This window comes from Eleutherodactylus coqui, chromosome 5 (assembly GCF_035609145.1).
Source record: "Eleutherodactylus coqui strain aEleCoq1 chromosome 5, aEleCoq1.hap1, whole genome shotgun sequence".
NCBI classification, from domain to species: Eukaryota; Metazoa; Chordata; class Amphibia; order Anura; family Eleutherodactylidae; genus Eleutherodactylus; species Eleutherodactylus coqui.
The window spans coordinates 203,304,898-203,320,506 of record NC_089841.1 but is presented as its reverse complement, the minus strand read 5'-3'; the positions used below and the strand labels follow the sequence as shown (position 1 = coordinate 203,320,506).

The following is a 15,609-nucleotide window of genomic DNA, read 5'->3' as shown; positions in this document are numbered from 1 at the left end:
AGAAAGACAAAAAACGATCCAGGATGAGTGTCGGGCACTTTCTCTAACCACTAAAGTCTCCCTTAGGAGAGGCATGAGGGTCCTCGGCCTCATGACCTCTTGCATCGGGTAGTCCCTTGGGCCCAGTTACATTGTAGAACCCTCCAAGACTTTATCCTAAACAACTGGGATAAATCCCCCGCCTCCCTGGATCGGAAAGTCGTCCTTACCTACAAGATAAAATCCTCCTTGGAATGGTGGATGTCTATCTCTAACCTTGCCAGAGCCACGGCTTGGTACCCCGCATCCCCAGTATCCATCTTTACTGACGCAAGTGCAACTGGTTGGGGGGCCCACTTAGGCCGTCATTACGTCCAAGGGGGCTGGAACCGGGAGGAAGCTGCTCAATCCTCCAACTACAAAGAACTTTGCGCTGTCTGGAAGGCCATTCGGGGCCTCGAGACAGAGATCAGGGGTAGACACATTAAGATCTTTTCGGATAACATAACAACTGTGTCCCTCATCCGCCACCAGGGATCCACGCGGAACCCCCGACTCCAAGACCTGGCGACGAAAGTTCTCGGGTAGATAGAGCAGCGAACGCCTTCCGTCACAGCGTACCACGTAAGGGGCCCAGAGAACTCCATGGCGGACCATCTCAGCCGCAGGAAGATAGACCCCGGGGAGTGGACTCTACATCCACACGCGTTCCAGCTAATTTTAGAGAGATGGGGGACACCCAAGGTGGACTTGTTCGCCTCTCGGGAGAACACCAAGTGTCCCCGGTTTTTCTCCATGGGAGCAGACGGGGGCTCCCTGGGAATAGATGCACTATCCCAGGCCTGGGATTGGGACCTTGCATACGCCTTCCTTCCTATCCCCCTGATTCCTCGGGTCCTAAGGAAAATTCAGGAGTCCCCAGGCTCCGTTATCCTGGTGGCCCCATTCTGGCCCAAGAGACCCTGGTTCCCGCTCCTGGCCGCTCTCTCGACACAGGAGCCTCTACATCTGCCGCAGAGAGACGACCTCCTTCAGCAGGGTCCCCTGATATGCCCAAAGGTCCGACAGTTCAGACTGGCGGCCTGGAAGTTGAGCGGGTAAAATACCTGAGCCAGGGCCTATCAGAGGGGGTGACCACTACGTTATGTGAGAGCCTCAAAAAATCCACCTGAAAAATATACTCCAGGGTGTGGGATACCTTCTCTAGGTGGTTGGGGCATAGTATACATGACCTCCAACAGCCCGACATTAACAAAATATTGGAGTTCCTACAGGATGGTTTGGACATGGGGCTAAGACCTGGTACCCTTAAGGTCCAGGTAGCCGCCCTTGGGGCCTTCTTCGACTTCCCCTTAGGCGACCATAGGCTAATTAAGAAATATCTGAAAGGGGCAGTCAGACTCCATCCCTTTATAAGAGAAACCATGCCCCCATTGGACCTGAACCTTGTTTTGCAGGCCCTCTGCGCACACCCCTTTGAGCCCCTGGAAGATCTATCAGTAAAGATCCTCCCCCACAAAGTTGCCTTTTTAGTGGCCATCACATCCGCCACACGGATCGGGGAGATCCAATCCCTCTCGATTAGGACCCCATACATGACCACCTTCCCAGATAAAATAGAGTTCAGGCCTGACCCCTTCTTTCAACCAAAAGTTCTCACAGACTTTCACAGAGAACAGCGTATAGTACTTCCCTCCTTCTGCCAGGAACCCCGTAATACCACGGAACAGAGGTTCCATAATTTAGATGTTAGAAGAGCAGTCCTGAAGTATTTGGAATTCACACATTCCTTCAGGAAGTCTAACAACCTCTTCATTCAATTTCAAGGTCCACACAGAGGAGGGGCTGCTACTAAGGACTCCTTAGCGCGTTGGGTCAGGAGGGCCATAGAAGAGGCGTACAGATCCCAGGGGATCCCACTCCCGGGCGACGTTAGAGCCCATTCCACTAGGGCGGTCGCCTGTTCCTGGGCGGTGAGAGCCCAGGCGACAACCGACCAGATCTGCAAAGCCGCCACAGGTCGAGCACACATACTTTCGTTAAACACTATCGCCTGGATTTGGGGGCCAACCGGGATATGGCCTTTGGGCGGAAGGTGCTACAGGCAGTGGTCCCTCCCTAAAGCCCTTGGTCGTTGGTATTCCGCCATGTGTATGCTGTCAGGATGACGAGGGGAAGACAGGAATTAGGTCCTACCTGTTAATTCCTTTTCTTGAAGTCATCCTGACAGCATAGGGGCTTTTCCCTCCCCTTCGGTTATATTTTACGTGAAGTAACGTATTGTACTATGATTTCCATATTAGAAATGATTGGTTAAGCAAAGCCGGGTCACTGTAGTTATTTGGTACACACTGGTGAGCCGGTGGTGGGAGTAGCCTTTTGTATTTTCCGCTTCCTGTCCCAACAGGTGTCCAGCAGGCAACCTCCATGTGTATGCTGTCAGGATGACTTCAAGAAAAGGAATTAACAGGTAGGACCTAATTCCTGTCTTTCTTTTGGACAGCTTTCATAAGAGTACGGTGCTGGGCGCATTATTGTGGCCACTTTGTATATTCCAGGGCTGCTAGTCATAAAATCGCCATGCGACGCAGGGTATATTACCTGGTATATGAATACATTCTATAAAGAACTTTTTCCCACAATTTCTGTTTTCGAAAACTCATCAGCGCTTTGGTGCGTTTTTTCTCTATTGGTCCCCTGATGAGCCTGTGGGTAAGGTGAAACGCGTTTGGACCTTCAACCATTAACTGTTTTTTTTTGTTTTTTTTTTATATTGTCCCTGTCTGCGTTCCCTGGTTCTATACTTTAAATAGGGCGATTACAGGGTTTTCTAGTTCCCAGGGTGTTCGCAGAGTCACTCTTTTCAGGGCGTTTGCCCCGCATGTTACTGTAGAGGGTGATTTAGTTACTAAGGATATTCAGGTTTGTCTTCTCCCTTCCAAGTTCACCCTAAAGAGGAAACTCCGATGGACAGTCAGCAGTGTTCATGGAAGATTGTACCCAGCGGTAAGATCCATCTTTGTCATTGTATTGCCTGTATCGTTACTGGTTTGTTTCGCCAAAGGCCATCTTCGTATGGCTGATAATTGTCACATGTACAACGCCACAGCGCGTGTACAGAAAAAGGTAATTAAAGCACAATGTCCAGTTCTGGCATGCTGGATTTTAACCATTTATTTTGAACTGAGGCATCGTATTTTAACTCTTTAATAAGATCTCTCACGGGAGCGGTTTTTCCGCTGTTTATCTGCCACGTAGGGAACAGGCAATGTATTATGTACTGCTGAGTGCCGACAAATACACTATCTTGGCATGTATGTGCGTGTAATACGCTGTGTGTGAGGGGCACCGCTGAAAGTAATGTAAGGTTTATTACCGCGGATTACGTTGCAAAACCCGCAAGCATATTTCGCTTTAAAAACCGCTTGTGGGAGGGCCCTAAAGGTTACGTTTTAAACTTGGCGATATTCACGGCTCCCTTATCTGGATTTTGTTTGTGATTCGCTGCAGGTTTAAGCCTTTGGTATTGTAAAGAGTTAAACCCCGCTGAAAATCTGTAGCAAAAACTGAGGTGCGACAGACTTAAAATTGGCCTTGTGTGTAAACTTCCAAGTGGCTTTTTTTTTTTTAAATGCCATCCACACTTTATGGAGAAGATCTGCAGCATTCATTGCCCCGTGCTGCAAGTTTTAAATCCGCTTTGTCAATTTATGCAGCTTTTTTTTACTCCTTCATATCGACATAATGAAATCTGCAGCGACTCTGCACCGTTTGTTGCAGACTTTCTGCTGAATGAAATCTATAATGTGCGAATATACCCTAAAAGTTCTGCCATTGTTTCCCCTTTATTTGAATACACATTATTGCCAGCCAGGTTCATTTCATGCATTAATAGTGCCAGCCACAGTATTCATTCTTTATTGTGAAGTGTTCCCCCTCATGGTGCCAGCCCATTACTGACAGCCTGTTGCGAACCTTCCTTAATAGGGCAACCATAGTCTGCCCCTTTTAATGGAGTTTCCCTTCATAGTGCCAGCCGCACCATTCTATTACTGCCAGCCAGTCCATGTCTTTAAGCACTCTCAGCGCAATCTGATTATTATAAACCCTTCCAGAAACCAATAATGAGAAACTGACTGCTGTCAGCCATACAGCGAGTGGCTGCCACCTGCAGTCTGAAGTGCCTCCCACATTCTCAGCTCCAGATGCTGCCTGGAGGACTAGAATGAATACACCGTGGCGGCAAAGACAAGATGGAGCCTAAAAGATCACAAGACTCATCTACCCAATCAGTGGAGCCACTCTGCCAGATGAGTCTACTGATAAGCAGAAACGGACAACCTGAATGGGATCTCTCTATATAGAGACTGACATACAGTATGTAAATGTCAAAAGCCCCACTTACGCAAAGATGATCGCTCAAAATTCATTCAAAAGATAGTATGATTGACAGTTTGAGCGATCATTTTGCATAAGTTGCTAGTGGCACTATCACCCATTAGCAGCTTATTAGCTTCATTTGCATGTAAAGGAGCTTGCACTGTATGCAGATAACAGCAGGTGGTATGTAATCTGCATACAGCCCCTTTGTTTTGCCTGTGGGACTGCAGATGAAAACAATGTTATCAGCCCTCCCGTGGAGAATCACAGCGTGCAGTCCCTGCTATCAGTTTTCTGGCCAAACAATGGATTTTAAACTCAACTAAAAATCATTGTTCGGACGAAAGCAAATGATGGTAGCATTTACATGCGACGATTATTGCTCAAAAGACATTATTTGAACAAATTTGAGTGATAATTGTTGTGTAGATGGGGCTTAAGTTAATATCTAAACACAGACAGAGCTATCCATGCAGGGTACAGTGATATGACGGCAGTTGACAGTGGGCTGGGCAACTCGGACCTGAGCTCCATAGTAGATGAGGTCTGCCCTCATTGCAGGTACATCACTGGAAGTAGAGCAGTTTTGTCTGAAGGAATGGGCAAACATCCCAGTTGTCTGGATGTCCTAAGGTAACGGAGATCCACCAGCAACAGACTTGGTCCTGTAATTGCAGTAAAAGGTGGATCCACACAGTTTGGACTTTCAGAAGGGGAATAATTCTGCACATTTAAAGTTCTGTTCTTTTGTTTTTAGTTAACGGTCAGCATAAAAAATGTTTAGAAATTTTTTCAAAGTGGTCAGCGAGTTGTGTAAATGAAATGGTACAAACCACCCAAAAATCCATTCTTTTTCCTTCTAAATTCCAAGCTATAATGCAACAAAACAGAATAACGGCAAGTGGGGAATACTTTGGATTTGACACTGCTTAGTGACTTACTAGTCATTCCTATGGATCACAAGATCTGTGTACTTGGGAACCTTGCTAGTTTTATGCCAGTGGGTTGTTGCAGCTCGGCAATTTACTTAAATGGCACTGAGCTGCTATACTAACACAAATAGTGAAGTGACCTAGTGGATGTGAGGAGGGAGGGGGGGGCATTCCAAACATTTTTTCTTCAACTTGCTTAATAACTAAATTTACATTTTTTTTTTTCTTTTTTTATCGACTTGGGTAATGCAATTAAGCCCAATGTCCACAGGCATATTTTTAATGCGGATTCCGCGCAGGTGATCCACAGTTCAAGCAGCCCATAGGGAAACATGGGCGTCCGCAACCAAATTAAAGCATGCACATTTAATTAGCCTTCTGCACCTTTTGGGTGTGGAAATCAAATTGCAGCATGCTCCATTTCAGTACGGTTCCCGCACAGACTATTTCTATTAATCCGTGCCTGTCTGCAATTGACATTGTGGACGGGCCACGAATTTCGTAGGAAAGCTGAATTTTGAAAAAAAAACCTCTCCTGTGCATGTATGCCAGCTCATCCGCAGTGCAGAAAAAAGAAGACCCGGACGGGTAAGCGGGGTCCATGGCTGAGGGTAGGGTCGGATTCTGCTGTGGGTTCCCGCATGTGGAATCCGACCCACCTGTAGACATGAGCCCTAAAAACAAAACTTAAGGCTCCATTCAAGAGGCAGTTTCTGGTCAGTATTTGTAAGGCAAACCCAGAAATGGAAGATGTGGGAAAAAAGTGTAAAGGAAAGATTTGTACGTCTTTTGTGTTTTGGACCCGCTAATGATTTTGGCTTACAAATGCTAATGAAAATTACTAACCAGAATTCAACAGCACAATGCGCCTGATCGTCCATGAAGATGCAAGTCGGACTAGTGGAGGCAGAGTGGACCCCACTGTAGTCAGCGACTTTGTCTGGTGCTCTTCGGGCCTGGCATGTACTTGTTTCCGCATTTTGATGATCTGCTCTGATGACCGAGGCAAACAATGGAAATGGACCGTACACCTAGGCATGGATGTGAATGGGCCCTTATCATTTAGCTAGGGCAGCCCAGACCCTTTCCCCATTGCGTTGGTTACTTTGATGCCAGATTTTGTAGTAGTAAGTTTAAGTGTTTCAACTTTTGTCAGACTTTTTTTAATGTAAAACAAATGTTTTCTTTCTGCAGTGGAATAAAAGCTGAAGACAAGCGGGGTGGTGGTGGACCTCGCAACTGGGGCTCAATTAAGGATCCGTTCAGGTACAGACTAATACAGCCAAATAGAGAATTTACAAAGATTATTTTTGTGTATTTCATTGTATTTCTGGTCTTTCTAACTTGCCATTGTTTTCCGGCCATCTGCATTATGGGCTTTATTAAGGCTTTAAAAGGATTATACCACAACTAGGTTTTCTATGGTTAGGGGATAACTAGCTGATTTGATGTGGTTTCAGCTGCTGGGGCACCCACTGATCCTGAAAACAAGGCTCTGGAGCGTCCTGCAATTAATGCAGCAGCAATTGAAAAATGCACACCACCGCTGTATTCATTTCAATAGAACGGTCCAATGTCTTCGCTCTCTGGTGGTTCCATTGGAATGGGCAGAGCGGGCATACCTCTGTATGTGGAGCAGCAAAGCACAATTTTCAAATGAGCTAAACCTAGTTAGGACAGATTTAAAGGGGTTGTCCCGCGCCGAAACGGGTTTTTTTTTTTTGCATAGGCCCCCTGTTCAGCGCAGGACAAACCCAAGGGATGTGTTGAAATTAAAAAAAAAAATTTACTTACCCGAATCCCCTCTCTGCAACTTCTTCCTCCTTTTCCTCCAAGATGGCCGCCGGGATCTTCACCCACGATGCACCGCAGGTCTTCTCCCATGGTGCACCGTGGGCTCTGTGCGGTCCATTGCCGATTCCAGCCTTCTGATTGGCTGGAATCGGCACACGTAACGGGGCAGAGCTACACGATGACGCGTAGAAGGGGGCGGAGCCAGAACGCCGCTTGTGCCCGGACCGACCAGAAGGGAGAAGACCCTTCTGTGCAAGCGCGTCTAATCGGGCGATTAGACGCTGAAATTAGATGGCACCATGGAGACGGGGACGCCAGAGCAGGGAAGGTGAGTATATAACTTCTGTATGGCACATATTTCATGCACGATGTATATTACAAAGGGCATGTATATGGCCATACAGAAGTGTTTAACTTGTCATCGCGGGACAACCCCTTTAAGGGGATGCATGTGATCTACGGTAATAAATGCACGTATGAATGGGTGATTGATAAAGTAGCACTCCAGCCACTTTGCAAGGTTTACCTTTATAAAGGGTAACACCCAGGTGCGTAACTAAAAGTACCCATAACCAGAGGCATAGCTTGAAGATTCAGTGCCCCAATGCAAAACCTGTAAAGGGGGCCCCCCCAACTATAATGCTTTCATACTACTGGGTTCCCTATATGGAGAAGATGGGCCTTATGGGGCCCCCCTAAGGGGCCTGGGTGCAATTGCATCCCCTATAGTTACACTCCTACTTGGACCCATCCAGTCCTTGCACTTTAGAGCTCTTTGTTGCTAATTTTTGGTGCCACAGGACTTCAGCACCAATCAAGCATATCTGCACTGAAGGCTGCTGCCATTTGCGGGGAATGTTTTCCAGTCTTCAGCTGTTCATCTTTGGGGAGTCTGCACCTACTGTTGCCTCTATTTACGTTTATTAGCTGATGAGTGAAACCCGGTGAGGTCTGCTGCTTTAGCCCATTTTACATGTCTACCCATTCTCAGAGTCCCTATGTAATGCCTTTCCTAATCCATCCTATGTTCTCTTAAATAACGTGTACAGGAAATCCCTACCTTAACTAGCCTTTATCCACAGCTCAAAAGAGAGATTGGATTCACAGAAGTGTTATGTAGTGTTTAGCTTTTTTTTATCCTCCAACTATTGCGCTTGGCTCAAGAATTGGATGTGTGAACACGGTTTAATAGTCTTACAGAGCATCTATCCAGTTAGGGCTGTTTTCCATAGCTGTAGTTGAACATCTTTTCATCCTGTACTCCTCTTAGTGTTTTGTAGAGGTCAAAGTCTTCAACAGCATCTGTGAAGAGCATTCTTATATCCAATGCTAGTAGTGCCAATGATCAGAAGCAGAATTACTTTCCAATTTTTATAATTTGCTCTTCTAGTGAAGCAGAGCCAACATCTTTTGAAAATGCGGAAGCCATGGAACCTGGAGACACAATGGAGGAACAGCAAGGTGTCCAGTACGTTTTATGTTCACAGTGGAACTGCTCTTCTTTGGCTATACAACACTTTTTAAAGGGCCACTCCTGAGATTTCTTCCCCTGCCCCCCACCCTCAGATGGCCATGTGATTACAGTTTTGACTAGCTCAGATTTACTTGGGGTTATGCTGTCAGAAAGTAGTCCGTTTCTTAATCTGTGTTCTGCTGTAACATGGACCCTACCACAGAAACTGCCTACAGAGGCACACCGTTGCTGATGATTACACAACTGTAGTCACACAGTTATAATAGAGGAGATCATAGCTCATTCTTCTGACACTATACTTATGTCTGTAGCTTATTTAGGAACATATAGAAAGTAAAGATAGTTAAACTATCCCTCAGCAGGCAGAAATGGTACAGCTTCTAGCTAATGCTGAGCCACTACATCATGGGATTGATTTGAAACACAGTACAATGTATCTTGCCATCAAGATGGTGGCTGCAAAGTATCACACAGGGGGCTGCACTGCATGAAAGTGGCAGCAATACACAGAGACCTCCAGAGTGTGACAGTCAATCGGGTGAGGGGAGAGTCAGGGGTTGGAAAAGTATTGTGTGGGTGTTTTTGCTTTTTTTTTTTTTTTGTGCCGGAGTGGCTCTTTAAGTGGTAGAGGGGCTGCAGCACTTACTGAAATAGCTGTTTTCTCTCCATTTAGAATGGCAGAGCAGAATTTAGAAGACTACACTAGAGAGATGTCACTGGATGAATGGAAGTCTTTGCAGGACCAGAGCAAACCAAAGAGTGAACTCAATCTACGTAAACTAGATTCCTCTGTTCCCTCCAAAGCCTTTGTTATCCATAAGTCAAGATTTGTGAACGTAAGTTATCTGCAGTGTCATGTATTACGAGATCGGATCTGTATTGAGCTAGATAGATAGGTTTTATAGATTACAAACTATATTTTAATTTCAAATGAGGGATTTTTTTCTTAACTCCTTAACCCTCCAGGGCGTACATTTACTTCATGGAGCGTCGGGGTTTGTATAGAAGGGGGACAGAAATCGATCCCGCTCCATACAATGTGTGTGCCGGCTGTTTGTTACAGCTGACACCCACCCTCAACGGTGCCGCTGATCAGAGACTTTAATGCTTCCGTCAATTTTGACCGAGGCATTTAAATGCCCCTATCGATGTTTGGGGGTCCTGAAGGGCCCCCTGCAGTGAGATTGCGAGGGGCCTTGTGGTTGCCATGGCCGTGTCCCTAAGGGGTTAAAGAAAAAAGGTTGGATTTGAATGGTATAACTGTATGAAGAACGAGTTGACCTACAGTATTAGTCTCATCTGGACATATTGATCGCTTCCAATATCACATGACTTGGGTCTCTCAACACAACCCCTATATGGAACAGTAGTTTTGAGTATGGCTTTGAGGTGCCTGTGACATTTATGTATTTTTAAGTTGACTGGTATTGTCACATCTGCATAGTGAATTCTGTATTTAATGTCAGAGTTCAAAGGAGAATGACGAAGACTACCAGTATGGCTTCCGCAAACCTGTCAATGACATCACGTCTCAACTGGATATTAACTTTGGAAGTCTTACCCGTCCAGGACGTGGGGGAAGAGGTGGAGGACGTGGACGTGTTAGAAGAGAAGAGGGATTTTCTCATGAAGTCTATAATGTATGTATGAAAAGCATGGGAAGGGTTTGGACTTTGCAGCAGTATTCTCTTTTGCAGGTTTACCATTTTTTGCCAAGTGGTCTAATATAAATCAATGGGCTTTTAGCACTGTTAAATGCAGGACACCCATGCCTGTGTGAGTAAGCCCTTGGGGTTACGACACACGGGGCGGGGCCACACGCGCCTGTGTGAGTGAGCCCTTGGGAATACGACACACGGGGCGGAGCCACACGCGCCTGTGTGAGCCCTTGGGGATACGACACACGGGGCGGAGCCACACGCGCCTGTGTGAGTGAGCCCTTGGGGATACGACACACGGGGCGGAGCCACATGGGCCTGTGTGTGAGCCCTTGGGGATACGACACTCGGGGCGGAGCCACACGTGCCTGTGTGAGTGCGCCCTTGGGGTTACGACACACGAGACGGAGCCACACGAGCCTGTGTGAGTAAGCCCTTGGAAATACGACACACGGGGCGGAGCCACACACGCCTGTGTGAGCCCTTGGGGATACGACACATGGGGCGGAGCCATATGCGCCTGTGTGTGTGAGCCCTTGGGGATACGACACTCGGGGCGGAGCCACATGGGCCTGTGTGTGAGCCCTTGGGGATACGACACTCGGGGCGGAGCCACACGTGCCTGTGTGAGTGCGCCCTTGGGGTTACGGCACACGAGACGGAGCCACACGAGCCTGTGTGAGTAAGCCCTTGGGAATACGACACACGGGGCGGAGCCACACACGCCTGTGTGAGCCCTTGGGGATACGACACATGGGGCGGAGCCATATGCGCCTGTGTGAGTGCGCCCTTGGGGTTCCGACACACGAGGCGGAGCCATACGAGCCTGTGTGTGTGAGCCCTTGGGGATACGACACTCGGGGCGGAGCCACACGTGCCTGTGTGAGTGCGCCCTTGGGGTTCCGACACACGAGGCGGAGCCATACGAGCCTGTGTGTGTGAGCCCTTGGGGATACGACACTCGGGGCGGAGCCACACGTGCCTGTGTGAGTGAGCCCTTGGGGTTACGACACACGGGAGCCACACGTGCCTGTGTGAGTGAGACCCTGGGGTTACGAGACACGGGGTGGAGCCACACGCGCCTGTGTGCGTGAGCCCCTGGGGTTACGACCCATGAGGCGGAGCCACACGTGCCTGTGTAAGTGAGCCCTTGGGGTTACGACACACGGGGTGGAGCCACATGTTGCATTCAGATTTTGTAACAAAACCTGCCATATGCATTGCAAAGGGTGAAGTCTGCACCGGAAATCCACAGTAAAAATTGAGCGGTTGGCTTGGAAGACCCGCATAACATGTAGACAAGGCACTTCAAATATCACCCACTTTGGTAGTGGATTGCGCTGCAAGTTTGCAGATGAAAAATCTGCAGCTATTATGCTCCATATACAGGTAAAAGTATGCTAGGACAGCTTGCCACAATCTTCCCTTTCAGCAATGCGCATTAGGCACTGGCTAAATGATTGGCTCTTTCATTGGCCTAAGGTGTATAAAAGATGCCAGTAAAGGCTCATTTACATGCAACTATCGCTCAAAATTTGTTCAAACAATGGCATATGAGTGAATCGTTGCAAGTAAACAAGGCCATCATTCACTCTTCGGCTGAATGATGATTTTAAGGTGAGCTTAAAATCCTTTGTTCAGCCTGAGCAAGATAACAGAGACCGCACGCTGTGTTCTCAGCAGGAATTGGAGATTACATTGTCTTCTGCTGACAGCCCATGCGAGAACAATGGAGCTGTGTGCAGAACTGGGATCACATACTGGCCTCTGCAAACACCTCCCGGAGGCCATTTTATGTGCAGATGAAGCTGATAAAGTGTTAATGGACGTTAGTGTCCATTAACACTTTATGCAAAACGATCGCTAAAACTGTTAATCTTTCACTCGTTTGAAAGATTGTTCTGGCATGTACATGGGCCTTAGGGCTTTCAGTTTGTGTTAGAATTACATAATTTTTAATGTCTTCAAGTCAAATATAATATTTTTACTCTGCTTCTGTTTAGGTGAATGAGTTTGTCTTGAACCCAGATGATCCTGAAGACTTCCCAGCTCTGATTTAACCAGACAGGTTATTTTACTTGTTCTGCATCTTACAATGGCACTTTACCAAAGGCAAATTAAACAACTGTGTGTGGGGTTATCTACAGGAGGGGTTTTGCCGGAGGTGAAAGTACTGTACTTTCATGTTTGAAAAATGGGGAAGAGATGTATGCAGCGAGTCTTGAGTGCAGCTCTGATTTAGTTGCAGGGATGTTCTACTTTAAATTTGTGTTTCCCGATTAAAAAAAAAGTGTACTTACAAGAAAAGTTACTGGTCTGTATTTCTGGAGGTAGAACATGATAGCATTGGCTATCATAGGACTGCTGCTTTCCTTCCATTCATCGTAGAATATTACTTATGCCATTGCACTGCAGTTTTGAAGTGACTTGAGAATTATTAAAGTTCTGAACGTGCAAATTGACACTGTGGTTTTTTTTTTTCTGGGGCTATATGGTAAAGTAGTCATCCAGCGGACTATTACCAAGTTATAAAATGAACACCAATCACATTGTTCAACTCTAAATTAAATTCAGCTGATCGTCCATCGTTTATGCAGCATAAAAGATCAGCAATTAACTCCTCTTCCAGTTTAAACAGCAGCCGTTCAGTAGTGAACGGCTGCTGTATTATCTCAATGGAGAGGGGCGGGGGGAGCGAGCGGAGAGAAATCTCCTGCACTGCCCCGCCCCCCTTCTGGCCGCTCCGTGAACCTGCTCTACTAGCTCCTGTGTTACAACACGGGAGCGCGGACACACAGGGACGAGTGTCGGGCATCAATTGCCCGACAGTCATCCCATGTAAATGGACCTTAACTTCGGTGGGCCAGCATTTGACTTTAGTAAATACCATGCTCCATTTTCGTGAGGGTCTCCCATAGGCTTCTATTGAAGCCTATGGAAGCCGTCCGGATCCGCGGGAGACCTAAAATAAGAATATACTCACCTGCTCCGGATCTTCCCTTCGCCGTGGCTTTATCTTCTCTCCGTCGCGGCCGGATCCTTTTTCTTCGGGCCGGCGCATGCGCGCGGCACGCAACCGACGTGCCATGCACATCCACCGGGCCGATAAAAGAAGATCCAGCCGCGACTGAGAGAAGATGAAGCCGCGGCGAAGGGAAGATCCGGAGCGTGCGAGAGGTAAGTTTATTATTTTAAGCGCTCGTGTCCGCAGGGCAGGAGGGACCCGCTACGGATTCTACATGGAGAATCCGTAGCGGGCCTGATTTTCCCCGTGGACATGAGGCCTAAGTCTCCACCCTAGGCCTCTGGGTAAGCCTGGAAACATTCTCTCGTCTCCTGCGGTGGCTGCTGTGCTCCCCTGGCTCTGGAGGTTATGAAGGGATACTTCTGCATTTGTGTGAGAAGCCTTCCGTGGTGGTATACTTCGTGGTGTTGCACCTGGGCTGGAGTTCATGTTGCTTCCAACAGATTGGGGTCAGTTGTGTACTGTTCTGGGTGGTACCTAGTAGCCACTGATTGGAGCAGGGGAGCTGGCAGAAGAAATGAGCGCTTTCTTAGAGAATCTTCAGCCAGTCCAGTGAGTAGAATTACCCTGCATAAGGGATTAAATTCTACCTTTGCCTTAAACCTTCATGAATCAAAAACTTAAAGGGTTGGCTATATGTAGGCTCAATAATCAGATCGAGGGTCTGTAAGGACTTTGCTTGGGGCTTATGACTTTTTTATGGCTCTGCCTATGACCTGATAGGCTTGGGCGGCTCTGCCTATGGTATAATGGGCCTTAGGGTGCGTTCCCACGAACGTATATCGGCTCGGTTTTCACGCCGAGCCGATATACGTCGTCCTCGTGTGCAGGGGGGGAGGCTGGAAGAGCCCAGGAGCAGGAACTGAGCTCCCGCCCCCTCTCTGCCTCCTCTCCGCCTCTCTGCACTATTTGCAATGAGAGGAGGCGGAACGGGGGCGGGGCTAAGTTCCCCGAATTAGCCCCGCCCCCGTTCCGCCTCTCCCCATTGCAAATAGTGCAGAGGGGTAGAGAGGGGGCGGGAGCTGAGTTTCTGCTCCTGGGCTCTTCCAGCCTCCCCCCCTGCACATGAGGACAACGTATATCGGCTCGGCGTGAAAACCGAACCGATATACGTTCGTGTGAACGCACCCTTATAGTAACATAGTATGTTAGGCTTAATGAAGACAATGTCTATCTAATTCAACCTGTTTCAACTTCCCCCTTGTTGGTCCAGAGGAAGGCAAAAAAAAAACAATTGGCCAATTTAGCTCATTTGGAGGAGAAAAATTCCTTCTTGAGTCCATAATGGTAGCCAGAGTAATCCCTGGATCAACATTTGAGATCAACAACCCCGCTGGTCACCTAATGTCTACATCCGGTAATATCATAGTGCTCTAGGAAGACATCTAGTCCCATCTTAAACTCCTCAATGGCTTTTGCCATCACCATGTCCTCCTGTGTTAGGCATGCAATATTTAGTGGGGGTTCGTTTTTATTCCCTTGCATCTCCTGTGACATATCTCTTTCATTCGTGAATACACTTGAAAATAAACTATTTCATAGGTTTGCCTTACCCCCTTAGTCGTCTATGGTTTCTCCTGTATTATTTGTAAACCCCTTCTCTCCCCATGACGTAAGGGTACGGGATCGGGATACTTCCCTGGAAATAATAATTTCCAAAAAAGGGTTTTTATTGTGGAAAAACCAAAAAAATAAAGCATTTTGGTATCGTTGTAACCGTACCGACCCGCAGAAAAAAATGTGTTGTGTTATTTATGCTGCATAAATAACACTTAAAAAAAAATCAATGGCAGAATTCATGTTTTCTCTCCCTAAGATCATAAAAAATAAGTTATACAATATAGTCTGTGTCCTCAAAAATGGTACCAATTAAAACTACAGTTCGCCACGCAAAACACAAGCCCTTATACGGCCGCATCGACGGGAAAATAAAAAGTTATGGCTTTTGAAAAATGGAGATGAAAAAATACCAAAAATCGTTTGGTCCTCAATGCCAAAATGGGCCATGTCCTTAAGGGGTTAAAGGGCCAGTGCGCTTAGTGCAAATCCTTTTACTGTTTATAGAATTGAAGAATAGTTTAGGGTTATTTTTGCTCTCTATGGCGATCAGTCTTTCTGCCCAATTTTTTGATCTTTTCTTTGCATGATTTTTTTTTTCCTGTATGATTTTTAGTGCTTCTTTGCTGCCTTCTTGTTTTAGTAGTTTAATCACTTTCTTTTTTTTTTCTTTTTTTTTTCTTTTTTTTTTTTGACCACTTTACAGTCTTGTCGAGCCACATTGGTTTCCTTCTACTTGTAGTTCTTTTGTTTTTTAAAGTGTATGAACTGCTCACATGGCTCTGCCTAAATCCTGTTCGCCCTTACTGT

At 46.8% G+C, this 15,609-nt stretch overlaps 1 protein-coding gene across 1 annotated transcript in view; it reads left to right on the top strand.

The window, feature by feature from the left end:
- Nucleotides 1-12,614, top strand: part of HABP4 (hyaluronan binding protein 4) — a 37,664-nt gene extending 25,050 nt beyond the window's left edge. Inside the window, exons 5-9 of the mRNA XM_066604073.1 lie at nt 6,486-6,557; nt 8,476-8,553; nt 9,233-9,395; nt 10,026-10,199; nt 12,221-12,614. Of these exons, the coding sequence (XP_066460170.1) occupies nt 6,486-6,557; nt 8,476-8,553; nt 9,233-9,395; nt 10,026-10,199; nt 12,221-12,277 (544 nt within the window). The 3' untranslated portion in view covers nt 12,278-12,614. The remainder of the gene's footprint in view (nt 1-6,485; nt 6,558-8,475; nt 8,554-9,232; nt 9,396-10,025; nt 10,200-12,220) is intronic.
- Nucleotides 12,615-15,609: the final 2,995 nt, after the last annotated feature.